The sequence below is a fragment of the Poecilia reticulata genome, linkage group LG22 (assembly GCF_000633615.1).
Source record: "Poecilia reticulata strain Guanapo linkage group LG22, Guppy_female_1.0+MT, whole genome shotgun sequence".
NCBI classification, from domain to species: domain Eukaryota; kingdom Metazoa; phylum Chordata; class Actinopteri; order Cyprinodontiformes; family Poeciliidae; genus Poecilia; species Poecilia reticulata.
In genome coordinates this window covers 9,019,513-9,045,703 of record NC_024352.1, presented here as the reverse complement: position 1 = coordinate 9,045,703, position 26,191 = coordinate 9,019,513, and the positions used below count along the sequence as shown (strand labels likewise).

At 40.7% G+C, this 26,191-nt stretch overlaps 4 protein-coding genes across 7 annotated transcripts in view; 2 read left to right on the top strand and 2 right to left on the bottom strand.

The window, feature by feature from the left end:
* akap12a (A kinase (PRKA) anchor protein 12a) lies at nt 1-13,243 on the top strand. The gene is made up of 4 exons (XM_008399087.2): nt 1-343; nt 3,326-3,425; nt 4,566-11,354; nt 11,458-13,243. Exons 1-3 carry the CDS (start codon nt 212-214, stop codon nt 11,318-11,320), a joined length of 6,987 nt encoding a protein of 2,328 aa, XP_008397309.1. The 5' UTR covers nt 1-211; the 3' UTR covers nt 11,321-11,354; nt 11,458-13,243.
* rmnd1 (required for meiotic nuclear division 1 homolog) lies at nt 11,765-18,023 on the bottom strand. Of its 3 annotated transcripts, none has more exons than XM_008399085.2 (12): nt 17,784-18,023; nt 17,117-17,580; nt 16,934-17,039; nt 16,773-16,848; nt 15,609-15,648; nt 15,420-15,520; nt 15,229-15,335; nt 15,081-15,145; nt 14,908-14,984; nt 14,556-14,676; nt 14,348-14,464; nt 11,765-13,831 (listed from the first exon to the last, which is right to left on the bottom strand). In XM_008399085.2, exons 2-12 carry the CDS (start codon nt 17,558-17,560, stop codon nt 13,799-13,801), a joined length of 1,287 nt encoding a protein of 428 aa, XP_008397307.1. In that variant the 5' UTR covers nt 17,561-17,580; nt 17,784-18,023; the 3' UTR covers nt 11,765-13,798. The 3 variants fall into 3 exon arrangements, with proteins under 3 accessions (XP_008397307.1, XP_008397308.1, XP_017157934.1); XM_008399086.2 differs by having other exon boundaries at nt 17,912-18,011; XM_017302445.1 differs by having other exon boundaries at nt 17,779-17,929.
* ccdc170 (coiled-coil domain containing 170) lies at nt 17,929-24,119 on the top strand. Of its 2 annotated transcripts, XM_008399083.2 has the most exons (9): nt 17,929-18,015; nt 19,042-19,114; nt 19,222-19,386; nt 19,586-19,867; nt 20,746-20,946; nt 21,035-21,208; nt 21,542-21,787; nt 22,024-22,215; nt 23,353-24,119. In XM_008399083.2, exons 2-9 carry the CDS (start codon nt 19,088-19,090, stop codon nt 23,611-23,613), a joined length of 1,548 nt encoding a protein of 515 aa, XP_008397305.1. In that variant the 5' UTR covers nt 17,929-18,015; nt 19,042-19,087; the 3' UTR covers nt 23,614-24,119. The 2 variants fall into 2 exon arrangements, with proteins under 2 accessions (XP_008397305.1, XP_008397306.1); XM_008399084.2 differs by lacking the exon at nt 19,042-19,114 and having other exon boundaries at nt 17,934-18,015.
* syne1b (spectrin repeat containing, nuclear envelope 1b) overlaps nt 23,742-26,191 on the bottom strand; it is a 96,819-nt gene continuing 94,369 nt past the window's right edge. Inside the window, exon 141 of the mRNA XM_008399328.2 lies at nt 23,742-24,687. Coding sequence (XP_008397550.1) covers nt 24,444-24,687 — 244 coding nt within the window. The 3' untranslated portion in view covers nt 23,742-24,443. The remainder of the gene's footprint in view (nt 24,688-26,191) is intronic.

Sequence of the window (26,191 nt, the reverse complement as noted above, 5' to 3'; positions counted from 1 at the left end):
GGGTCAGGCTTGGCTCCTTATATCTTCATGTGATCCCGAAGGGAGGTGTTGGAACTCGGTGGGGAGGAGGTGGGAAAAATAGTTCGTCAAGATCCATCCCAGCAGCAGTCAGGAGCTGACCTTCTCCACCACGGAGTTGCCGGCTCGTTGGGATCTATATTTTTTTGCGCGGCTCCCTCCGTCCGGACAGTGACGCGCTGCAGATCCGATTATGGGAGACGCTCAGTCTGCGCCACGGGAGGCCAAAAGCGATGCAGCAGCAGCGGGGGAGGAAGAGGAGGAGGAGGAGGAGAGGAGCGGGGAAGTGAAGGATGTGGAAACCGGACAGGACATCGACGACAAGGTACAGCGTCATGTTTTCTTCCCGCATCGATAACTTCTGCTGGTCATGTTAGGACCTAGACGCAGGGAATTCACCTGTTATGAACTGCGCGGAGTTTCTTTCGTTTACGCAGAATGGGGCTGATGTGTGTAAAAAGCAGAGGAAGATGCTGAGGCTGGGTTTTTTTTTTTTTTACTGCTGGCAGGACAACGCAGATGCTGCTGCAGAAAAGAAGGGAAGGGAACGAAAAGCTCTTTCAAACGGAGAGAATTAGTTGTACTGCAACACCGAGGTGTGTAGAAATTTGCCGGATTGCCAAAAACGAGCCCACTTTTGCTCGAGTTTTGGAGAGGACCGACTTTCATCTGCATTGCTTTTCTTTATGATGCGGTAGTTTTGAATTTCCTGACTGGGGTGGGTCGGTGGGACAAAACTCCAGGAAGAACAAAAGTAAAGCCCAAGGGAGGGATAAAATTCCCTCTCTGCTGCACTCAGCAGAGAGCAGCATCGATTATTTACGTGCACCGTCATTACCTGGTCAAGATGGGCAGGGAGTCCAACAAGATGCACTGTTCTGAGAGAGTCAGGAGAGGCATGGACACCCGACACTTCATATATAGCAAATGTCTGAATGTCAACAAGAGCAATCAATCCACAAACCTGGTTTATATGAAGCAGTAGAAATGCCATCTGAACCCAAATGAACTCACTTTATGAGTCTATAGTCGCACAGGGAGCAAGTGGAAGATGGAGGTCTGGTCAGAGAGACTAAACATGAACCTTTTGGCCCACATGCTAAGCCCTGTGGCTGGCGGACCTCTAAACCACCTGGAGCACCACATCTCAACCACAAGATGTGGTTCTGACAGAGTAAGAATGGCCTAGTCAAAGGGTCTACACACTTTAATCCAAAGAGCTATTTTTGCCCTCAGTTCAGAGCCATGAAACCTGCTTAGAGGCACTAAGATTACATCAATTTTTTTTTAAAAGATTACTTTTAATTTTTAATAAATATTTACAACAGCCAATTTGTTGTCATTTTTAAAGAATCGTTATTTTATTTCTATTTTTACATTTTAAAACAAAGAAAAAAAACTTTTTAAAGAGAGGATGAATACCTGTGATCAACGGGATGTTAATTGTGGTAAAAAAAAAAGAAAAAAAAGAAAAAAGCACAAAATTTCCAACCTGATAACATGAAAAAAATATCTAAAAAATATTATAGGTGCTTTTATTGTTGTTCTGATGTGGAAATTTATTGCAATTATTACATAAAAAACTGTAAAAAATCTAAAACTTGTATTTGTTATTATATTTGTATTTAAAAAAGGATTGGTTCTTCATCATTTTAATCAAAATTATTAGGAGTAAATGAGAAATCTCCAAAGGAAAACTTGTAGATCCAGAGACACGTGTTGCAAATCTCTGGCCTAGTCAAAGTAAAGACAATTGGGAATCTGTGGCAGAGCTTGGAAACTTATTTAGAGATGCTCTCTATTGTACCTGACTATAATGGAAGACTACATTAAAAAAATGAAAAAACATGACAATCTAAGTGTTGTAACTTTACTTACTTTTAAAACTTTTATAAATAAGATGCAAAAATGATTGGAAAAGATCTGTCATGTCTCTTGGCAAAAGGATCAATCAAACCATTAGTTGGTCATGGCAGCTCATACTGAGTTCAGTTCCTCCTGTTAAAAGGAAGTTGTTCCTTTCCTACGTCACCAAAAGCTTATTCAGGAGGAATTGCTGCAAAGCCAGTGACACAATGTAATCAATGACTTTCTAACAATCAGCCTTATTAAATTAATTTAACTGCGCTGAATCATAACCAGGATCAAATTGGTATCTGTATGCATCATTGGATCAATCTCGGAATACACTTCTGTATATAAATTTGGTCATTTCATGTGCTGTGAATTGGCGCTACACATGAACTGAAATTTCATAGCCTTAAACTTTTTTTTTTTTTTTTTGCTTTATTTTCTGAACTGTTCAAAAATACATTCAGAGACAAACAAGCTAAAAATAAATGAAAGCAAAAGAAAATCTGCCGAACCGTCTACCACAGGTCAGGCGCTCGCTTGTTTATGACAATGAGCGTAATAAACAAGCGCCTGGAAAAGGAAGTTTTAATCACGTTATGGCATTTGATCTTTTGGCATCTGGTAATTCTCTTAGCGGTTTTGCCCTGCATTTCCTCAGGGTTAATCGTCCTCAAGGATTACTTAGAAGACCTGTTTTGACATCAGCAAACAAAAGTGAGAAACATCGGCTCTAGAAGATTGGCCAAATATGTTGGGACACCGACATCTATCAACTCGCTGACTCGTTTATCCTGATTTATTAAGTGAATGACCTCATCCTAATTGGACATGTGTCCCTCATTCTCTAAACCCTGCTCAGACCTGCTGCACTAATCTGTCTCAGGGACTTGAGATTTAGGCTATTAGGGTTGCTAACAGAAAGGTCACAGTTGCCACCATCCAACAGTAACTGGATTGTATCGACTGTTTAGAAAACACGACTTAAGATGGAAGAAATACCCGAGAATCACAAAGGGAAAGTTATTTTTTTTACCCTTCCACAAAAGACAGAAGTATGACCAAAATGTTTGTAACTTAAAGGTAGAAAGAAAATACTTCTTTGTCATTTGTGAATAACTGAAGCAGAGTGTGGATTGACTGATTGCTGCATTTTATCTTAAAATTGGCTCCACCATGATGCAGATGAGAGCACCGTTGATTTGCACCAAGAAGGTCCTGGGTTTGAATCCCAGCCTGGAGTTCACCTGTACCATCTTCAAAACCACTGCTGTTAGGTTAACTGGTTACTCCAGGGTGAGTGTGTGATTGGTTGTTTGCCCTGTGATGCCTCTTGCCCAATAACAGCTGGAGATAGACAACAGTACTCCAACAGCCCTGTAGGGATCAGTGCGAATGGACAATTGATGGATTTTATAATCTATTACTAATCGTATGATTTTGTGCTTCGTTTCAGGTTCTCAGAAACAACGGACAGATCTCTGATATCAGCAGAAAAGCAGAGAGCTCCACAGTAGAGCTGAATGGTCACTGTGAGGATGAGATTGGCATTGAAGGTGAGGAATCCTAATATAAATACACATGAAGCTGCATATTTACATACACCGACTTTAAACCAGACTAAGTCTTTCCAATTTTTAGGGCACTCAGGATTACAAAAACTATTTCTGTTTGCTACATGTCAGAATAACTATTATTGTTTCCCTCCCATAGTTTCTTAATATGTGGTTGAATAGTTTGTTGTAATTGTAGCCCAGTTCTCCTGTCTCCTGGTGTGTCTGAGTCACCTGGCCTGTACACACCTTCCAAGGATCTGCTTAAAGAAATCTTTAAGGATCACTCCAAATCACAGACTTTCTACTCTTCAAGTCACTTTGTAAATATTTCCTTGGTATGATCAGGGTCATTGTCCATTAGGATTTTTAAACTAACTTACTGAGTCTTGAGTAGTTGGATCAATGTTTCCACATAATGTTATTTTCTTTAAAATACCATAAAATCTGAAAAGCTTACCAATCCCTTGTAAGGCAAAACACCCTCACGACTTTATTCTTGATATTTTGGCTGATTTCATTTAACTTTCAATTGATGGTATGCAAGAAATAAGTGTTACAGACAGGGACAAAGACATGATTTTAGGAGACATTTCCTCTGGTCTCTTGAAACTATGATTGGAGTGTTTAGTCATAATGACCACTGTTACATTTGGAAGAAAACTAGGGAAGCTGGCCAGCCTAAAAACACCGTCCCATTCGTGAAGTACAAAGGTGGACCTCACAAAAACAATAACATTATGAGGACAAGACATGGTGGAAATATCAAAGCAACATCTTCAGACATTAGCCAAGTAATCAAAGCTTGGGCACAGATGAGTCTTCCAAATGGACAATGACCAAGCATACTGCCAGATTAGTTACAAAGGACGACAAAGTCAATGTTTTTTAGGGGTCAAGTGCTATGAATAGTTTAACACTTACAGTATTTAAAGAAAGTCTTAGTTTTCTAACATGTAGCAAATAAATATAATTTTACAACAAGAAAAGTGTGATTTAACATTGGTCAGTGAAGAAAAAGTGTCTTTATCGAGTTTCAAAAATATATACATTTTAGCTGCATTACAGTTCAATGGCAAAAAATCTGAAGATTATCTCAACAGAAAACTGACTAGTGTATAATTTTCTCCTATCCTGGTTTAGCTGCCATTTGTCCAGACATAAAAGTTTCAGAGCCACCAAAAGAAGAAGAGACACCCTTAGAAAACGAAGACATTAACTTGAAGAAAGTGACTGGAGAAACTGAAGACGAACAGGTTGGACAAGATGATCTGATCGAAATGGATGCCAAGCAGAATGACATCAATGAAAGTTTCAGGAAGTTTTTCAGCAACATTGGTCTGAAGCTGACAGTGAAGAGAGGCTCCACCGACAGAGGTGCAGTGCCAATAGATGTGACGGAGGAGGAACCGAGCAAACCAGAAGATGTTAATGTTGAACCACCTGTGAATGAAATAATTGAGGAGGCTCAAGAAAGCACAGACCTCAACACGGCAGAGGAGGCTGTGGAAAACGATTCAACAGTGTGCCAGACGCCGACAGATGTTACACCTGATGATTTTCAGGAGAAAGAAGACGAGAAAACAGCAGGAACCAAAGAGGACAACACATCCCATGATGCGGGAACGTCTTCACCTCTCAGCGAGGACGTTACATCGCAGGAGGACCCACGTCCAGCATCTCCAGCTGGGCTTGACGAAAATGCAAGTCCATTTAAAAAGTTTTTTACAACTGGAATCTTTTCCGGCCTTCGAAAGAAAAAGAAGCTTGAAGATGATGAAGTAGGACAGAAAGAAGACGAAAAGGCAACCCAGGCGGCATGTGATCACCACCATGAGGAAGACTTTGCTTCAGCTGAGAAAGAGCTTCATGAAGAGAAAACTGAAGAGGAAAAGCCAATCACCAAGTCAGCTACAGCACCATCTATTGTCGTAAATGAAATCACCAACTCTCAGGAAATTGTTCAAGAAAGTCCCCTGAAAAGGCTTTTGTCAGGTTCTAGTTTCAAGAAACGAGGCAAAAAGCAAAAGGGCAGAAAATCGAATGACGCAGAGCTGTCTGACTCTGGAGAACATGTTTCAGATCAGCTTCTGTCATCAGCAGAGTCTGCAGACAACAAGAAAGAGGAAACTCCTGCAGAGGCGGTAAGTGGGGAAGACGGGGCTTGGTTTTCATTCAAAAAGCTCGTAACTCCCCAAAGGAGGAAGAAGTCATTTGTGGACCATGAAGAGGGGCCAATTCCAGGTTCAAAAGATGGACTGAAATCAGCTGAGGCAGAGCAAATATCAGATCACAGCACAGAGGAAGGGAAAAGGAGGAAAGATTCGTCTGTGTCATGGGAAGCTGTGTTGTGTGGATCTGGAAGAAGAAGAAGCCGGAAAACATCAGACTCTGAGGATGACGTGCCTCAAAATAGTGAAGGTAGCAAGCAAAATGGTGGATCTAAAGAACCGCCGATTGGAACGTCTAATGAGCTGCAGGAGATTCTGGTGTCATCCCCAAAACAGACAGGAAGTCCTCCAAAGGATGACGAAAGCTCAACATGGAGGTCGTTTAAAAAACTTGTCACTCCCAAAAAGAAATCGAAGGAGGAAGAGGAAAGCACCTATGAAGCTGGCCAAGATGATTCAGCCTTTTCCATAAAGAAACTCCTGTCAGGAAGAAAAACAAGAAAGTCTGTTGATGTTTCTCCTGAGGAGGTCGATAAAGAGGTGGCAAGTATCGATGATGAGGACTCTGAGACACCCGCTGTGGTTCCACTGTCTGAATTTGATTTACCTGAAACAGAACCAGTGGCAGAAAAAGAAAGTAATATAGCAAAAGATGGAGAAGGTGAACCTCAAATGGAAACCATTGAGATCAAAGAGGAAGTCCAGTTACAAGACATTGTGCCTGCTGAGCCAAAAGACATCCCAAGCCACGAAGGAGCTTTAGAAAAAGAGGCTTCATCAGCCGCAACTACAGATGAAGAGCCAGACGAGCTCACAGACTCAAGCAATCATCAACAGCTCAGTGATATCCCAGAGGAGGGGATCATTACAGAGACCACCCCAGCCTCAGTGGCGGAGGAGGAGGCAGCAAAAGACGAAACAATAGCGGAGGACCTGCTGGAGATCACATCTGAAGCAATAACCGCTCCGGAGCCAGCAGACGTTACCTTGGCAGATGAAACAGAGATGGTGTCGGCAGTTTCCCAGTTATCAGACTCTTCAAAAACGTCTGGCAACACAACACCTGTCCCAGCAGAGTACACCGTCATGAACACAGAGTCCCTCCTGCAGCAGGTTTCTGAGACTATCGCCACAAGCCCGAAGGCAGTTCCAGTGTGTTTGGAGGAACAGAGTCATGAAAGAGTGGTTTGTTCAGTGTCACATCAAATACTTGAAGCGTCTGTATTAAACCAGCCCAAAATGCTGGAAATACACAGAGAATCAGAAGCAACAAGCATAAAGACAGGCCTAAATGCTGAAGGAATTGATGTGGTGAATGAAGTCGCAGTAACAATCCAAGCTGAGAGCACCTCTCACCTTAGTGAGGCCATTTCTACAGAAATGGTTTCAGAAGTTCCTAAAGAGGAGCTTGACACCGCTGAGCCAGCTACAGATGATGTCTGTGAGGTCAATGTTTCAGAATTACAAAAAGAGATGAAAGATTTGGAAATTACACCAGAGAGGCAGCATGTAGTTGAAGGTGCAGGGGATGTAGATGAAGCAGTTTCAATAGAGAGTTTACCTAAAAGAGAAGAAGTTGCAGCGACTGAAGAACTTATTACTGGTCAAGCTAGAAGAAAAACAGACTCCAAAGAAGAATTAGCGGTAACATCAGTAGAAGACACAGAGGAAGCAGGTGGGAAGGAGAAAAACCAAACTATGACAGAAGAGGACACTGAAACCAAAAAGCAAGCTCGAAATGAGGTTAAACCTCCGGATGCAGTGGATGAGCTGGAAGAACAGGCAAGAGCAGAAACATCTGAGGTGGCCAAAGTAGAGTGTTATATTCACTCACCTGAAGAAAGGTCCCCAGAGTCCATTCAACTAACTGGAACACCCTCACAGGATCTTAGTGAAGAAACCAAAGACAACAAAGAACCTCCAGTAGTGAAAGCTAAAACTGAGCAAAGTGCAGAAGTGACAGAAGTTGTAAAAGCTGCTGCAACAAAGTTGGTAGAGGATCTGGTTCAGACACTCAATACAGAAGTATCAGTTTCAGAAAATATTTTCACAGCTGAAATAGACACCGACGAGTCAAAACCAGAAGAGTCTCTCCCTGAAGTGACAGAGGAGACAGAAAAGAAAGAGCCCCAAAATGATCAGTCTGAAGTTATAGTAGAATTAGAAAGTGTTCAAGTACCAACGTTAGAGTCAGAGGACGATACAGCCCAATCCCTTATTATGGAAGCACCAGTGGCAGATGATGCAGCAACTGAAAGAGATGCAGAAGAATCTCTGATTGATGTAACTGAGGAGGTGGAGAGGAACGAGCCAGAAACAGCAGCTGTGCAAATTGACAGCGCCAAAGTTACAGAAGTATTAGAAAGTGCACAAGCTCCAACAAATGAATCAGAGGAAGATGCTTTCCAGTCCCTTCATAAAGAAGTGTCATCATTGCCAGATTCTTCACCAGCTGAAAAACATACAGAGGCATCTAGACAGCTGGAGCCTCTTGCTGAAATCAGAGATGGGCAAAAAGATAAAGAACCACAAATAGATGGAGCCCAAATCCATCAGTCAGAAGATACAGAAGGATTTGAAAGTGCTCAAGCCCCAAAGTTGGAGTCACAAAAGGATGCAGTAGTGTCCCTTAATGAAGTGTCATTGCCAGACCTTTCGCCAGCTGAAAAAGAAGAACCCAAACAAGAAGAGTCTCTCACTAAAGTCACTGATGAGCAAGAAGACAAAGAGGTCAAAACGAATGTAACTCAAACTGACAATGCTGAACTCAAAGAAGAATTGAAATCTGTAGAAACACCAACAGTGACATCGGACGAGGATCTAATTCAGTCCCTTAATAAAGAGGCTGAAGCAGACATACAGGATGAAAAACAAGAGGAAAGTGATAAACCAGAAGACAAAGAGCCACAAACAGATGCAACTCAAATCAAAGAAGAATTGATAAGTCCAGAAGCACCAATATTGACTTCAGAAGAAGATGAAGGTCAGTCCATTAATCAGTCAGCGCTGTTTACAGAAAACATTTCATCTACTGTAACAAATGCAGAACCTGAACTGGTAAAGTCTCTCTCTGAAGAAGATGAAGAACAAGCTGACAAAGAGAGACAAAAAACAATTCCTACACTGGAGTCTTCTGACGTTACACAAGTTTCTGATGTTAAAGAAGTCACAGATGTTGTACAAGAAGCCCCAGACGATGATCAAGAAGACATACTGGCGTCAGAAGAAAGCAGAGTGGAGGTTCTAGGAAAAGATGCAACGCCTACTGATACCATACCAAAAGCAGAAACAGTTGAAGAAAAACCAAAAGAGGAACCTGAAAGTTTGATTCAAGGAATCATTCAAGTGGAGGATGCTCATGAAACAGAGAACGTTCAGGAACCAGAAGCTGCTGCAGTTCCGCCAGATGCAGTAGCAATTAGCTCTGGAGCATCTGATGTGGAAGTGATACATGACACTTCAACATTGGAAACGGTCACAAAAGAACTAATTATTACAGAGTCAAAGGAACCTCAGTCTGTGGAACTAGAAGATTCACCTCCTAGTCCACAAGATATTGCCTCAGATTTAGAGACATGCAAATCAACAACTCCACCAAGTGATGAGGAAAGTAAGACTCAGGAACCTGAAACACAAACATTACTTCAAGATGTTCCACAGCCAGAAGACATTGCGCCAGAAAAGCCAGAGGGGAAAGATGTATTGCAGCTGGATCAGGAAACTGATACTAAACCATGTGATGCTAAGGTTGAGCATGAAGAAAATGTTCTTGAGAATGTGGAGGGGATACCAGCATTGACAGCAGTTCATGTATCCTCAGTTAATGAGGAGGAGGCAAGGACTGTCGAGGTCCTAGAAAGAACAACATATCCTAAGGAAACCCAACCAGTTTGTGTAGACCTGGTTGAAGTTTCAGAAGAACCCAAAAGTGAAGTGAATCTCTGTGAGCAGCAGGAGACAGTAGAGGGGGATAAAATAGACCTACTTTCAGCTGCCGAGATAAAGGTGGCTGCAACCGATCACACCTTCATATCACATGAAGTTATGAGTAATTTAAAATATGTTTCAAGTGAGAAACTTAATGTGGATCAAGAAGTTTTGATGAGCAAAACAGCCTGTGAGATAGAAATAAATGATACAGTAGAGACTGCAACCCCGTTAGTGCTCGATGACATTAATCAGGCAGCAGAGCCGAGCATTGCTGTTGTGACAATGCGTGTGCCGCCTGTGGAGATCGAGGTGAATCACAAAGTCCAGGTGCACCTAATGGATGTGGACATCAGATCAGCCCAGAATGCCGTTGACACAGTGATCCAAGTAGGCATTACAGAATATAAGGAAGTCATTGATGTGTGCCATGAGAGCATTCAGAAAGTAGACAATATCTTAGCCACTGCAGGAGTTGAAGCAGAAACTACTATTGAAGAAATCCAGGTGACAGTTCAAGAAGTTATGCAGCATGTGACGAGTAACTTACTGGAAATGCCGTCCGAGATGGCCACTCAACATGTAGAACAAGTCATGGAAGAGTCAGTAAGTATGATAGAAGTATGTGAGGCAGACCAAAAGGAATCAGTTGAGACGGTGATCAATGACAGCACTGAGATGGCCATCAAAAGACAAGAGGAGGAGGCCATTGTCATCACTGAGAACTCTGGAATCCCGGCTGAGCAAGAAGGCCTTGGAGGATCCAAGGCACCTTCAATTATTCCACAAAGCCCAGAAATCTCTGTTGAGGATCACAAAGCGGATTTGGAGGAAGCAAAACCTGATGAGCCAGAAGTATGCACCGCAGCAAGAGATGCAAGAACAGAGGAATTAGCTGGAAAGGGCCCCAATGAAACCACCATGGAACCTCTGACAAGTACGCAAAGACAGCTTGCTACACCTGGCAATGCTGGATTAGCAGTCTCCCAAAACACTGGAGTAATCACATCTGTAGGCAACCTTGAGTCCCCTTCTAGCCTATCTTTAGAGTTCAAACTGAACATACAGTTTGCTCAAGTCAAAGCCTCAACATGGCCCTCTGCTGCACCTATAGAGAGAATTGAACCTGTGAAGCAGGTGGATGTTTCTGAAGCTGGAGTTCAGGCAGAGGAGTCAGCAGAGTCTGTACGTCAAAGAGATGAAGGCAAGAAACAGACAGAGCTAAATGAGGTTGCAGTGCAGGCAACCAGTATTACAGAACCAGAAGCGGACTCACATTTAATCCAAAGGGCTGTGATTGCAAGTCAGCCAGTGCTACAGGATGTGGGTATCCAAGCAGTGGAAACAATAGAACCATTGGAACAAATACGATCCACTGAAAGAGCCATCGCAGAGGTTCAGACAGTGGAGGTTTGCCAACCAGCAAGACAAGAGAAGAGAGCAGTGCTTCTGAGAAAGCCTCTGCTTTCCGAGGCGAAAAAAGGCTGGGCTTTCAAACAATCAGAGGATGAAAACGATCAAGACGTTTGGCTGGACGCGGAGGAGGACATCTATCCACAGCAGGACATGCAAACATCCACAGAAAAGGTGGATGAGAGAGTCAAGCTGCAGAGTGAAAGTGAAGAAAAAGATGAAGCAGAGCCTGAGCTGGAGTTTGAGATGGCATGCAGCCTGGAGGCCGGGGACACAGAAAGTCAACGAGACGCGCTGAGAAAAGAAACGAGTGAAATAGAAAGTGAAGGGGAGGATTTCACTGTTGCACTCGAGGACCTGGGAACCAGCGTCTCCGTGATGGAATGAAGCCAACACATCCCGACTCTGGGGTTAACGACAGGTAAATCTTAGTACATTTTCAGAATCACTGTTCATTTAACGAATTTAGTCTTCAATTATCTGTCTCAAATGACTAACAGGTGCTTTATCTCGTCTTTTCCAAGGTTGGACAATCATAACTAAGGACGAACGATCCGAAAAGCCATTGCAGTGTTTCCCGTGACATCAAGTTAATCCAGTAATATTCCCATATTTAGTGGTGGAACCATTCTTGACTTTGAACATAACATTAAGGTGTGGAGGTGTGGTTAGAGAAGTTTGGACAGGGAAGCTGTTGACCTTTTCAGGGTGATTGCAGTGATTTCAGGTGTGAACGCATCAACCTCTCACTGAAACATGGTTGTTCCAAAGTGTGCGACTTAGACTACTAATCATGTCCAATTCTTCCACTTTTAACATTATATATATTTTTTTTTTTTGAAAAGTAAAAGTGATTTTAACAGTATCTGAGAGAATTCGAAAGCAGTATTTACGTTTGTACTCCGACACTGCACACACCTTTTTTATATACTAATGTATGTAGATATTTCGCAGCCTGTCCTATTTATGACCACGTATGTTTCATCACTCAGTCTTTTAGTTGTTTCACCTGCAGAGCCTTGTGAAAGGGTTCATACTCCTTGAACACTTTCACATCTTCTTAAGTAACAACCACAAACTCAAATGCATTTTGTAAGGAAAATTACAAGCACTTTTTTTTCTACAAATAATCTTAAAAGTGTGGAAGTAATTTGTATTCATCTCCTCTGAAACAATACTTTGTACACTGAGCTTTTCCTGCAATCACAGCTGCAAGTGTTTTGGCGTCTACCAGCTTTGCACATCTAGAAACCAAATTTATTTGCTCCTTTACAAAAAAGCTCAAACTCTGACAGATTAGTTAGACAGTATCCATTTCAAGCGCGTCACATCTGATTTAAGTCCAGATTTCTACCTGATTATCCTAACACAACAAAAAATTATTTGATCTAAACCATTCTGTTGCAGCTTTGGTTTCATTTTTAGAGTCAAAACCTCCTTATAGTAGCTCGCACAAGTGCCATATCTACCCTTTCAATTTTCAGATGACGAATTAAACAAAGCTCTGATTTGTTCAGATTGTGAAATGTTTTTAAAAAAATAACCCAGAAGGTACTAAATTTTATTTAACGCTAGCTGAGTAAAGGGGCTGGATATAAAAGCACACCACACTTTTGAGATGTGTTTGTAAACAAAGTAGAAAACCATGATGTTCGTTCCACCTTACAGTTACGCGCTATTTTACACAGTCATAATAATACAGCGCTGTGTGCGGCTGTAATGTGACAAAAACGAGGAGGTTTGTGTGGGAATGAACACGTTTGAATGTGAGTCCTTTACGATTTTACGAAATCTATTACAGACCTAAACATATTTCAGTTACTATATTTTATCTTGTAAATAACGTCTGTTTTAAAGCTCATACAGGCTCTACTGTGCATATTTGCAGTCAAAAAGAGATACCACTCAGTCAGTTTCAAGGAGACAGGGAGCATGCCACATCACCGTAGAAAGGTCTGACATTGAATGTACCCAAATATTGATCTTTGAGCCTTATTAAGATTATTATTAATAATAATAATAATAATATACTTCTTGTTCCATCTTTCTGCCCAAATGTTTATGAATCAACAACTAAAAGGATTATCTGGATACAACCAGCTATGTTTTCAAGCTGAAGGAAAAAAAACAACAACAAAAGAAAACACACACAATGTTGTTTTCTTCATTCTTCCTTTCATTCCATGTATTCTCATTCTTGTCAAAAGTTGCAAGATGTAAAACACAACCCTGAGATGCCTTTATTCGTGTATCAGCAAGATTTTATTATTAAAACAGTGTTTTATTTGAATAAAATAATACCTGCACATATCCTAACTCTCCTGTGTTATTGTAACGTCTTACTCAGTTTAACAGATTATTAGGGCTCATGTTTTACATTCAAACAGTGGTCTGCATATCAAAACGTCCAGAACAGAACTCACGCTTTTTGTTGGGGGACCAAATAGGAGCAGATACATTCGTGTTAGAATTTATTCTTCTTTCTTTTAACATGAATGAGTCACACAAATAACATTTTCATAATTCTCTTAAAATTTAAATGCAAAAAGAGTCAAATACTCAACAAGTTTGAATAAAAATCTGAGCAGACATTTAGCCAGGCTCAGCACCATTCTACCCTGGAAGGATAAGCGAGAGTAAACAATGGATGAATGGACATGTTTATAGATAAATTGTGCGTTTGAGAAGTGTCCCTTTGTTGAAACAGGAACAAACCTACAGCTAATCGGGTCCCCTTCACATTTTCAGGTTGCGTCAGTGATTCATTGTGAAATAGCAGTGAATGAATACCTTAGCACAGCACATCATTCTTCCCTTGAAGTCTCTAATGTCATTCATAGATTTGTGCTTTCTGTGGTCAGCAGGTTAGAAGATCATTTTTGCGAGTTCAAACATCACCTTCAAGGAGAACAGGACACAGATTAATCACACTGGAGAGATATTAAGCAGAGCTTCTGTAAAATCGTTTTTTTGCATTTTGCGACATAAACCTTCTAGTACATCAGGATTTTATTTGGTAGACCAACACGTTGCAGTGCAGAAATGAGAAGTAGAGAGAAAAGTAAACAGTTTTCAAACAACCTTTACAGCTGGAGGTGTTTGGGGTTTTTCCCCGCTGGTTTTGCACACTAAAAGACTGAAATTTAGACACAAAATATTTCCACATCAGTCCAACTGAGGTTAAATTACACACAAGTGGACAAACAATCAGGTTACTTCTGACAGCAATTCGTTGCACTGTATTTTATTTAGGAGTCTCAGAATAAAGGGGACGAAAGACAAATTCCCTTTTATCTCACTTCTTTGTGCTGGTATTTCAACATAAAACCCCGAAAAATCTAGAATTTGTAGTTTTAACACCCCGAACAAATCCTTTTTTACTGTAAAAAAAGGGGTGAAGTAAACCCACTGTACCTCAATGGTAATGAGGATGACTATCATCCACTCCAACCTCAAGCTGTGCTTTTCACTCAGGTGGCTCCTCATCAGGTCCGTCAGCTGCGTGCAATGCTCCAGCTTCTCATTCACAACCTACAAATGACAGTAACGCACAAAGAAGGGAAATAAACGTCTCGCTACGGCTCTTGTTCATGAGTCATCCGTGCTCTGCAGCTGCATTTACGTTGACTCTGCGGTTGATGCTCAGGAACTGGCACGTCTTGTCATAGAGCTTCTCTAAGTTTTCTCGGTCCCAGTAGAAATCGGGAGTGAGGAGAAGGTCGGACCTCAGGTTGATACAGTGTCTGCAGGAGGCAGAGAGCAAAAAAACGATTAAAGTTACGGTCATGCCTGAGGCAGGCGACGTTAAACATGACCGCACAAGACGGGCACTTCCTCGAAGCTGAAGTGGTAAAAATAGAAAACCAAGTGAAGAGGCTGGCGCCACGAGTAATTGGAAAGCCTCGGCTTTCTCTTAAGTCGTAAAAATGAAATGGAAAACGAGTGAGCTGCTGTTTGGAGAAAAATGAATTTACCTCAACGTAAATAGCTCTCCAATCTTCTGCATAACCTCAGCAGAGGATAGTTTGATTCTCCTGCCAGACTTCAGCATCTAAGCAAAACAAATTACTTCACATTTAGATTTTCAAATAGCTGGCGTTGCGTGTCATAAAATGTGCAGAGTCCATCTCCGCCTTGTCCATTGTACCTCTGGGATTGACTGAATTGACTCTACAAAGTTGTCCAAAGCCACCTCCCATATCGCCAACTTTACTGAAAAACAAACAAACAACAAAAAGAACTAAGAGTAAAACAGTGTGTAAAACCAAAACCCAAAGCAAGTCGGTAGTATTCACCTGACAGACAGAGAGCGTTTGAAAATGCAAATTTCTCCAGGACAGCCTCTTGTTGATCCATGTCGTAACTAAGAATGAAGTTGCCTCTCTCCAGCTTTGTGTTTCCTCTGAGGAGAAGATTTAAATGTTTTAATGAGCAGGAAGCATTCAGGAACACCAACAACCCTGGCTGACATTGAAGCGCCTCGTACTCTCCCACAGTGTAGTTGATCTCCTCATTTTCCCAGTGAACTAAGGCTACTTCGTAAGGCTGGATCTCATGATGTTCCAGTAACCTCAAAACCTTCTTCATCTGCACAAAAGGAGAACAAACTCCGTTGTCAACAGGTGATATGATGTAGAAACGGGTTCAGTTTGGAAATGCTAAAGATAACGTTCACCTCTTTCTCCTGGACATTCCAGAAAACAACAGATCCTTCCCTGAAATTCAGATTTGGAACGTCAGAACAAAGATTTCCAAAACACCACAGCTCACACTGAGAATCAGGAAATGATAGAAAGCTAATTTCCACAAGAGTTTCTTCTTTTCCAGTAGATTAAAACTATAATTTTATTTTACACAGATTATGTTTTAGACCAAGCTACACAATCTTGATGAAACATTCACGAAAAATGTATAAATTTATTGGCTTTTAATTACTTATTCCAACATTTCTTTTTCCAGGGTGAAATGATGATACAACAAACAATCCCAATTATTGTGTTTATTATTATTTTCAACAAAGAAAATTTTTGTTAGTTCTAAATACCAAACGTCAGACTGCTCTGTCCTTCCTGAACCGGTCCTGATGTGCGTTCAGAGTCTTTCTAGAACCAGTAAATGGTGTCCAAGTTTTGACCAACTAGTTGTGGATTTGAAGTGAAGTAAAAAAAATGGAGGTAATCCTTCTTCGTCATTACGCCAACCACTTAGTGCAATGCGCCTGTGACAGTGGCAGCTAAATGACCCCTCAGCATGACACTGCCACCACCATGCTTGACGGTTTGTGTGTCCTTTGAATTAAAAGCCTTTCCTCAGATTCCCTAAACATACTTCTAGTCAAAGTGGCTAAATAGCTCTCAGTCTTTATTTCTTCTGTCTGATATTTCTATTATCAATATTATATAATATATAACTGTCCCCACAAAATCTAAATAAAAAGGCATAATAATGCCTGGAGGTTGTGATTGGAATGTGTGTAGGTGAGGTGTGATCTGCTAAGGGGCATTTATCTAAACATCAACGGTGCTGCATGCACATATTAGGGCCCGTAATTATATGTTTGAGTATTTAAAAATTAGAAAAATAAAATAAATTCAAATTTGTGAACCCAACTCTTTACTTTGAAACTCAGTAAAGTTGTTTGTTGTATCGTCATTTCAACCTTGGTGTGGGCAAACTGTGGTTCTCACGAATCACTAAAGTCCACAATTAAAATGATATTCAACAACTATGATGTCATTTTAATATAAAAATATACAATAAAGATGTAAAAAAAAAAAAAAAAAAGAAACAAAGTAAGTCATAAACACTTAATGTTTATGACGAAGCTCGCCGTTTCTACCTGAAGAAAAAAATAAGAGCGTCGTCGTCTACTTTAGCAGTGTTTTCGGTGCTTATCACCAGGACGTTTGATGCATCTGAAATAAAAACAGGACAGTGAGAAGAACTCAAAGCAGCGTACCTCAGAGTCAAGTTGTGATATAACAGCTGCTTGGCTTGTACCTCTTGGTAAATCTATTTCTTGAAAGCCGTGGTTTATCAAGTCGTGGCTGAGTGTTGGCAAATGATACTGGTCTGCTGTTGCAAAGGCTATGCATTGCATCATATCCTGCAGACAAAATAACACCTGAATTAATGACTGAACCAGGCAGTAACAGATGGAAAAACAATCACTAATTTCATCACCTCATCCTCCTTCTTTGAAGGCTGGTTGGACCGAGAAGGCTGTTTAGTTCGTGGGCCTTTAGGAGGTCTTTTTCCTGTAGGAGGCACTATTACTGGTTTTAAGGTTGGCTTTAGCACTGACTTTACAATGTTAGATGAATAAAAACGAGCCTGATTACATATGAAGTTTGTATGTTTCCCAGGGAGAGTTAAAAGAGGAACACTGTAAGTATTAAATCCAGCTACAGCAGGATGAACATGTGTTTTATGCATGCACTGCTGGTAAAATGTGTTTACATAAAAGGTTCTTGTGGCTGTAGATGACCAGGAGTTAATCATTGGGGTAGATTCGTTGTTGCTGGGCTTCAAACATTGGGTAAGAATGGTTGGAGAAACAATACAGACTGGTCTGCTCCCAGCAAGCTGCAGAGCTCCGAGTCTCGACCACAATGTCCGAAGAAGCATCTTTCTGGTGCAAAGGTGTTCTGCAATATAAGGGGGAAAGAGAAATACATAAAAATACAGAAAGTAGGAACAAGAATAAGTAAACCCGATTGGCTCAGATTATAAATAAAAATTTTGATAAGCTCACAGTAAAAACTACCGACAGTTCAGAGCAGGTAATAACCTCTGAAAACATGCTAACAACGTGCTAAAAGCCACCGTGCAACATTAGCCTTTACCTTACCGGGGACGGAAAACGCAGCGTCTTGAAACAAGCCAGAGATAATGTGGTTAAACAGCGGTAACTGGTAACGAAGTGTTAAAAGAAAACCATAAAGTGTATCAAATTGTTTGACAGCAAATTTGCCTGACCCAGGAGGCGTGTTTCTCCTCGCACAAGCTGAYGTTGTTCCGCACTTCCTGTGTAGCGTGACGTATTCAAGTGGGAGTTGTAAGTTCAGAGTCTTGACTTGCAGGTAAAAACCGCACAGCCTTAAGTTTTATGTTAAAACTACATGAATTACTCTGACACGGGTCCTACAATGTGGCGAAGTAATGACCCTTTATGTGTCATATTTGTTCATATCACACAAAATAATAATTAATATGTCAAAATACCTTTTACCACCAGTTGCGATTCTACACGGCATTTTAAGGCTGCATTTTAAACTTCACGGTGCATTCAAGTCAACTCGTGCAAGATTGATGTTACTCCAACCTTTATTATATTTATGAATGTTTACAGGTTTAGGTGAAAAAAGATGTTCTCATTAATGCAAAACGTTCGTTTGTGATAAGAAACGAGAAAGACTTTAAACGATGAAGACACAAAATAAAATGGGAATCAATAATAATAGAAAAATGTTTTATTTGTTATTGAAAGTTGCATTTCTAAAATTATTTAAACTCTTAGAGATTGAGCACTGACCGGGCCACTTCAAAACAGCGATGCTACTTCTATTGTGGGGAAATGTGCTGGTTATATTAGAAGATTCATCATTTTTTATTTCACTTTATTATTTGTCACAGAAACTCAATCTCAGGAATATCTTTTCTACGTTTGGTTCTGTTAATATCTTTTTTCTTTTTTTGATTGTGGTTAATACCTGGTAACAATCAAAACCGGTGGCATCTGCGTTAAAATAAGGGGTAAAGTCACTCTGGTTGTACTTGAATGCAACTTGAGGTTACCTGTTACGTTAAAACACTGTATAGAAGCGCAACGACACCAGCACAGAGTCGCGGTGAAAGCTGAAACACCCGTTTAAGATAAGTTATATATTATGTGGCAAAAAAGATGCGTATTCTTAACTGAGAAGGATTTGTGCTTATTTTTAAACATTATTCTGGTGAAGTTATGCGTTGCATATTATTTATTTGTATTAGCAAGAGCCTCGTAGAAATAGAGTTAATGTTTTGCTTAGGCATTTAACATAAGAGCGCCCCCTCTGGTTGAACTATGTATAGACTGTTTGACGTTGCCATGAAACTTCATACAACAGAAACAACTTTCTTCTGCACCCTCACTTCTTCTGCTAAACTTGTGACATGGAAATTTTGAAAAATTCTGATGAGGTATGTTTATAGTTCTCTTTATTGGAAACTTTCTGACTCAAATAAAAGAAAAAGTGCACGCAGTATTTGTGAAATGTGTCGTTTGCCCCTGTTACCCGTTTAACAAGGAGGAGAGACTGAGGATGAGGATTGCTGTTTTGGAGGAGAATGTCAAATCTTGTGAGCTGGAGTGTAAAGCCAGCAGAGAGACGGCGCAGAGGCTGATGGCAGAGCTGGATCAGGAGAAGAAGAAGACAGCCAACAGTGCAGCAGCACTTGATTCTCTCAAAGAGGTAGAAACACTATTCTCAGTGTGTTTTAGAGTTACATTCACTCTCAAAGTTGCCTCTTTTTGTCTGGATTTTACACTGTTTTCTCCCCTATTAACTAAATAAAACATCTATTTGCTGGTTACAAATGGATTCAAACTGAAAACATCACTCAAAGTTTGCGTCCATTCTAAATGTTAACATGTGACGCTGGCTCTTTCAGGAGTTGGAAGGCCTGGTGGTGGGAAGGAGGGGCGTGGAGACAGAGAAACGGACCTTAAGCGAAAGCCTTGATGCCAGCAGGAGAGTGATAGAGGCTGCCAGGCGAGAGTCCTACTGTTTGGAGAAACGGGTGGACGAGTGTAAGTCCAAGGCCCGGGCGGCTGAGTTGAAACTTCAGCGGTTCCTGGAAAAGGTGGCTGGTCTGCTGCAGGAGAAGACTGAGCTTGAGTTCCTGCCCACAGAGAGAGACGTCTTACACCATTTAGACAGCTTCTGTAACAAGGTGACTAATTACAGTAGATAWGTCTTTTGATTTAATTTTCTTTCTGGCCGCAGAGGAAAAACAAAGACATCGCAAATTAGTTGTTACACTACTTGAGTGACTTTTGAAGGTTTTTTTATAGCGCCTTGCAAAATTATTAATTTTTCTTCAATCTTTTCACATTATCACTTTACAATCTCACATATTTATATTTGATATAAATATCAAATATTTATATCAAATAAATATTTGATATATATCAAATATATCACATATTTATTTGATATATTTGGTCTACCAACTCATTGATAGACCAACTCAAAGTAGTGCACATATGAAAAGTGGAAGGAAAATGAATACTTTATTTACAAGTAGAAATCTGAAATGTGTGGCGTGCCTTTGCATTTGGTCCTCTTCACTCTGAAAGCCCTAAAATATGGTACAAACAGATCACTTATTTCTTAATCGAGCGACTAGTGAATTTTATTCTCAGTACAATTCAATTGTTCTGTGAAGAATAAAAATGATAAAGGAACACATCCCGACTGGTTTATTTTAATTTCTCTTCATTATAAATCACTAACTTGCGTTAGTCCATCACATAAAATGACGTTTATGTTTGTAAAAGTGAAAACAGAAAGGTTCACGGGTTATGAATATTATAGAAATTAGCTGAAGTATCTGTTGTATTCATCATTATATTGCAAGCTATTGTAATTAGAATTAGTAACATCGTGAACACAAACAAATGCATAAAAGCAGAGGCGTATTTTCTTCAGCACTTGAATTGTTCTCACTGTTTTTCATTAAAAATATTCCAAGATATGTCAAGAAATCCCTTCACCACCTACACGTTGAGCATGTTCCAACTATTAATGCTGATTTCCTCGGCTTGGCAGATCGTATCACAGATGGAGGTGAGTCTGCGTCACACCTCTGAGGAGGTGAAACAGCTGACGGCGCTCCAGCTCGGCACGCTGCAGAGGGCTCAGCTTGCCGAGCAACGAGCCCAGGACCTGAGGAGGCAACTGCAGAGTCTGGAGACGGAGCGGCTGGAGGCAGAGCTGCATCGGGACGAACTCCGACGCAGCAACAAGCAAGTGAGACAAGCCACTGACGCAGATGAGAGACGAAACTGAGGGAAACGTAGCCGGTCATTCTGGTGTTTTGACCGCGATTTCTCCGCAGTATGAGGAGTTTGTGGAGCGGCTGTCTGAGACGATGAAGGTCGACGGTATTGACCCTGACCTGGGCTTCGACATGAGGCTGAAACTCGTCCGGTCACGCGCCGAACAGCTCGACAGACAAGAGGCAGCAGCTCTGGTGGAGAGCAAAACGCAGACATACAGCTTGAAGCAGAAGGTAAAACTGTAGAAACTCATTCTGAAGATTTTATGCTCCTCTAATCCATAACAAACTTCCAGAAAACTACAAAACAGTCGAAACACTGAGCTCCTTTAAATCAAGGCTAAAAGTTGCTTTTGATAATAACTGAGACATTTATCAGGATATTTGATGATGACAAAACCTAATGTTTACTGCTTATTTCGTAATAATTGACTATTTAACGTGTTTACGATGTAAAGCACTTTTTTACTATGTTGTTGGTGAAAGGTGCTACACAAACAAATAAACCTGACGTGACTCTTTTGCTTCCTCTCTGAACAAAAGTAAAAATCTGCTCAATCCTTGTAGGTAAAGTCCCAAAAGGACCAACTGGACAGAAAAGATCTCCACGTCCAGCTTTTGAGGAAAAAGGTTTTAGAGCTGGAGGAGGAGAGGACGAGAAATCGATCTGTGCTGTCTGCAGAACAAAACGACGCTCTTCTAGAGGCCCGGAAGTTAAAAAAAAGGCTGGAGCGTCTCCAGGCAGAACTGAGGGCGACCAAGCTGTCCAACACTGAGCTCAAGGCCCAGCTCACCCACACCGATGTGCTCAAGGTAGAGGGGAGAAAGGCTGGGATTCAGAGTCACTCTAGAGGCTCTTTTACCTCGTAACACCTTGTAAATTAATCTTTTTTTTTTTTTACAATCATTTTGAATGATTGTAAAAATCATTTTGACATAATTTGAGCATGTATTCAAGTGCCAGAGTTACTTACCTAATCTAAATAAAGGTCAGCATAATTTGGCTTAAGCTCAAACATTTGGGTCTCCGCTGTGTTCAACACGCCAAGCTGAAAGTCACAGAGCAGAGTCAGAGCGAGCAGAAGACAAATCTGCTGCTGGACGGGAAGGCAAAGACGGAGAAGAAGCTGAGCGCGGTCGGCTCGGACCTGCAGGACCAGGAGAAGAAGACGCGAGAGGAGCGAGAGGAGCTCGACGTCCTCAGACTCAGCCTGGCTCAGCTGTCTGACCGGCAGAGGGAGGTGAGTGAGGTCCAGTTGTAACATTTCCAGCCAATGGATTTGTCTCTTTGTTGTTCAGTCATTTTCTCGACTCGGTGGAGGAAAGTCCACCGAGTCGACTAATGTTTCTCCCCTAACCTTGTGTTAGGGGAGAAAGCTGGAGGGAAACCAAGACTATTCTTCTGCAAACAAATTAAGTTTTTATGTTTTTTTAAAGTCAACAACTGGTCCAAAGTCAGAAACTTGAACTTTGGTTAGATAGTAGTTTGAGAACCAAATCTACTGAGCAGACATTTGACCTTTTTTTGTCAACCGTCTGCAGTGTTTTGCAAAAGCATTCATACACCTTTAACATTTTCAAAAGTTAGCTGGAGATCGTCACCAGCACCCCTCCTGACCCCACTAAGGGACAAGGTGTAAAGAAAATGGATGGATGGATTTTATCAGAAATCAGTGAACAAGCATCTATACTACATTGGCTGTTGATAGTTAGTTTCAAGTCTTTTTCAGCCTTAATAAACTCTGACCAGCTTTACTGTCTTTATAAAAACAAAGTGTGCCCACAGCATGATGCTACTGCCACTGTGTCATCAAATGTTCTGCACAGTAAGCTCACATCTTACATAGCTTTTTGCAAATAAGCAAAATGTTAAGTTTTTTTGTCTTATGTGAACAGATTATCTTCTTGTCTTCAAATTGAAACCGTGAATAACTTCCCTGCTTTACTTGCTACTTTAAGTGCTCATGTTCATGTGATTTTTATAAATGCTGAAGAAAATGTAACACCAGCGTTCACTTCATCACATATGAATTTGATTTTAAGATTTGATTGAAGAACTTTATGACTCACTACATGGGTTTCTGGTTAAGTAGAGCCTTTTTCTGTGCTTTTATGGGATGATTTTATTATCCTTTCTACTTTATTACTGCTTGTTTCTGTTGCAGAGAAATGTGTAAAGATTGTTGGTGCAGCTCTTGTTTTTAAAGTGTGCCATTGAAATTGTGTTGGTTTATCACAGAATCACACCACCAACGTTTACTAACGTGACAAAACGATAAAAACGTCAGGAAGTGTGAAATCTTTGCAAGGCTCTTATTAATTTAGAGTAAAGCTTGTTGCGCTCACAGTGAACCGACCGTTTTCATCTCTCGTTGTAGCTGCTGGATTTCCAGTCAAAGGTTTCTCAGACGCTGGGCCTGAACTCGACGTCTTTATCTCTTTCAAATGATGAAATCATCAAACTCCTTGAGGAGCTTCTTCACAGCCATCATCATCATCATCATCATGTCTGCCATCACCATGGCGCTACACCCTGGCATTGCCCCACTCACCACAGTCTTCCTCTGCTCCCGGACCTCCAGGAAGGTCGTTCCCCCCCGGATGATTCTGTCTCAGGTTCTCCATTTGCTGCCATTTAAAGGTCTTTATGTACAACAAATGCCACCTAAGATACTGACAAATATGTTACTTAGCAACCAGGGCTTTAAAGTTATGTTCATTAATAAAATGGACAAAAGAAAAATCTGATTAAAGACAAGATTCGGAGTGAGGATTTGGCATTCATTATTGTTGGTAGTTGCATATACATCTTTTCTCATAGTAATCTTCTGCACTATGTACACATGTTAAATAATTCTGGACTTTTATATATTTTATACTCAACCAACAGTCATACAAAATATACATTAGTTCTATGTGTCATAGTTTTGATCTTTAAGATACCAGATGTTTTGAAAAAATAAAAAGCAGAATGTAAAAAGATCATGATGTTAAAGGTTAAACCCCTCGATTCGCGTCCGATCATAAAACACTTGGCTTGACAGACGAACATGAATGGATGTAAGTTCAAGTTAAAAACGTCATACAGTTTAGCACAAACACAGTCGTAAATGTAAGTAAAGAAAAGTAAATATTAAAACCACATGCCCAAAAAAACAGGTAAAAAAATAAACGCAATAAAACTGTTTTGTGTTCCTTTTTGTCGCCCCAGGCTAATCTTTCAGCGTTTGACTTTGGTGCTTTCCACTGACAGTCTTCTCCAGAAAAATACATGATGAAGAACCCGTAAATTCGTCCAGCAGAACTCCACCGCGAGCTAAACCAAAACATATCTCGAAATGACGCAGCATTTCTTGACGTAGTGCGATTCTCAATCCTCTGCGCTACACGCAAAAGAAGAGATTTTTCTGCGCACGATTCTCATTCCCGTCCCACAGAAGCCAAATTACGGAGAGTTCTCGTTGCTGCCCTACACAGGAGGCGGTCCGTTTGTGTAGCTGAGCATCGGGTAGAAGGAATGAGCAAAGTTGTTGGACTGGGTGCAGTAGTCCTCCTCCGCCAGCGGCAGCAGGAAGGCGAGGACCACCAGCAGGAGCAGGAGGAGCTGGAGAGGCAGCGCGAACCAGAGGACGCGGCGCCAGAACGAGGACCTGCGAGCCGTCGCCACGTCCAGATCAGAACGGCAGGAAGCGGATCCAGCGGCGCTGCGAGACCTGCTCACACACATTCACAACCGGGCAGAGACTGAGGGTTAGCTAACCACTGCCAATAAACACTCACAGCATCCCTGGGACAACTACATTGCCGCTAACACAACAACAATACTGTACACTCTATGTAACTCAAACTGAATGAACCACATTTTTAAACTTGCACATTTACATAATCCTAACTCCTAATTTAATATCCCTCTCTCCATGTGTGAAATCTGTTTTCAATCCAAATAAGATCTCATTTCAGCAGCATGGCTGCTGGATGTCGATGCTTTAACGGCCGCACGGCGATAATCGTTTGAGAGTGACGATGTTTCCTACTGTGATCCACATGCTGACTGGAACTTGGTGGATAAACAGGATAACAAAGACAGTCACAAAACAGTATTCAAGCATAGACAAATACACTTAATGTTTGCTTGCATTCCTTTGCTGAAGTTGTTAAAGAGTAAAAAGATAAAAAAAAAAAGAAAAAAGCATGCTGCAGGAATCAGCTGAGCTGACTGAAAGGTTTCATCCTGGAGAAAAGTGCAAAGCATGCCATGGCAAGAGCAGTGCAGCATTTTGAAACAGATTTTTGTTTTAACACTGTGGTTTTTCACTAACTTCTGTAAAAAATAGGTGTAAAGAAATATACCACTTTGCTTCATTGAATGTGGCTTACAGTAAAGTGCAAAAGAATTCATGCTTCTTTAACCTTTTCACATTTTGTCATATCAAAACAGTCAATGCATTTAATTTGGATGCTACGTGACAGACCAACACAACTTAGAGTAGTGTGGAGAGAAATGTAAAAATTATATTCTGTCTTTTTTTCTAACTAAAGATCTGAGAGCTGGTCAGGGATAAAACTGGAGAAGTGGTAGTTGGCTGTAAAACAATAACACCTCACAGACCTGGACCTGGATGGTTCAAATAAAAGCATTTTCGTGTGTTAGGATGGTCCAGTCAAAGTCTAGACCAAAATTAAATTGAGAATTTCAAAATTTTTACTTTAAACAGCTCAAAATAGTCACAGCTCTGATTCCAGTGGAAGGTTGTTCTACAAAGTATAAAATTATGAGAGCTAAATACAAATACATGCTTCACATTTTTGATATTTTTTGTTGCTGCTAAAACAAGTTAAAATCATTCAACATTTTTCTTCCACTTAACAATTACGAACTGCTTTGTGTTGGTATATATCATATAACCAGGAGAAAACGTACAAGTGTGTGACTAAAAAGAGACAAAATGTGAAATATGTAGCCGAAGATGCATGAATGCTTTTGCAAGGCGCCGCTATTTTATACGTTAAAATCAAGGAAAAAAACCCAAACGGGAGCCAAAAGACTTGCTCATGTAGTAAAATACATCATTCATTGTTGAGTGAAAAAATTTTTCCTGGTAAAGGACTGAGGATAAAATTATTTAATCTTTCAGGGTCATAAACTTTGCATTGTGGAGTTTTATTATTACGCTGATTCCTAAGAGCTCTGCACAAGTTTAAACTGGCATAAAAAAC

Coding starts and splice junctions, on each gene's coding strand:
- ccdc170 (XM_008399083.2), top strand. CDS start 19,088: ATGGAAATTTTGAAAAATTCTGATGAG. Junction 21,209..21,541: donor CATACAGCTTGAAGCAGAAG/GTAAAACTGTAG, acceptor CAATCCTTGTAG/GTAAAGTCCCAAAAGGACCA. Junction 22,216..23,352: donor TGTCTGACCGGCAGAGGGAG/GTGAGTGAGGTC, acceptor CTCTCGTTGTAG/CTGCTGGATTTCCAGTCAAA.
- rmnd1 (XM_008399085.2), bottom strand. CDS start 17,560: ATGCTTCTTCGGACATTGTGGTCGAGACTCGGAGCTCTGCAGCTTGCT. Junction 16,849..16,933: donor AGAAATAGATTTACCAAGAG/GTACAAGCCAAG, acceptor TTTTTATTTCAG/ATGCATCAAACGTCCTGGTG. Junction 15,146..15,228: donor AAACGCTCTCTGTCTGTCAG/GTGAATACTACC, acceptor TTTGTTTTTCAG/TAAAGTTGGCGATATGGGAG.
- akap12a (XM_008399087.2), top strand. CDS start 212: ATGGGAGACGCTCAGTCTGCGCCACGGGAGGCCAAAAGCGATGCAGCA. Junction 344..3,325: donor GACAGGACATCGACGACAAG/GTACAGCGTCAT, acceptor GCTTCGTTTCAG/GTTCTCAGAAACAACGGACA. Junction 3,426..4,565: donor GGATGAGATTGGCATTGAAG/GTGAGGAATCCT, acceptor ATCCTGGTTTAG/CTGCCATTTGTCCAGACATA.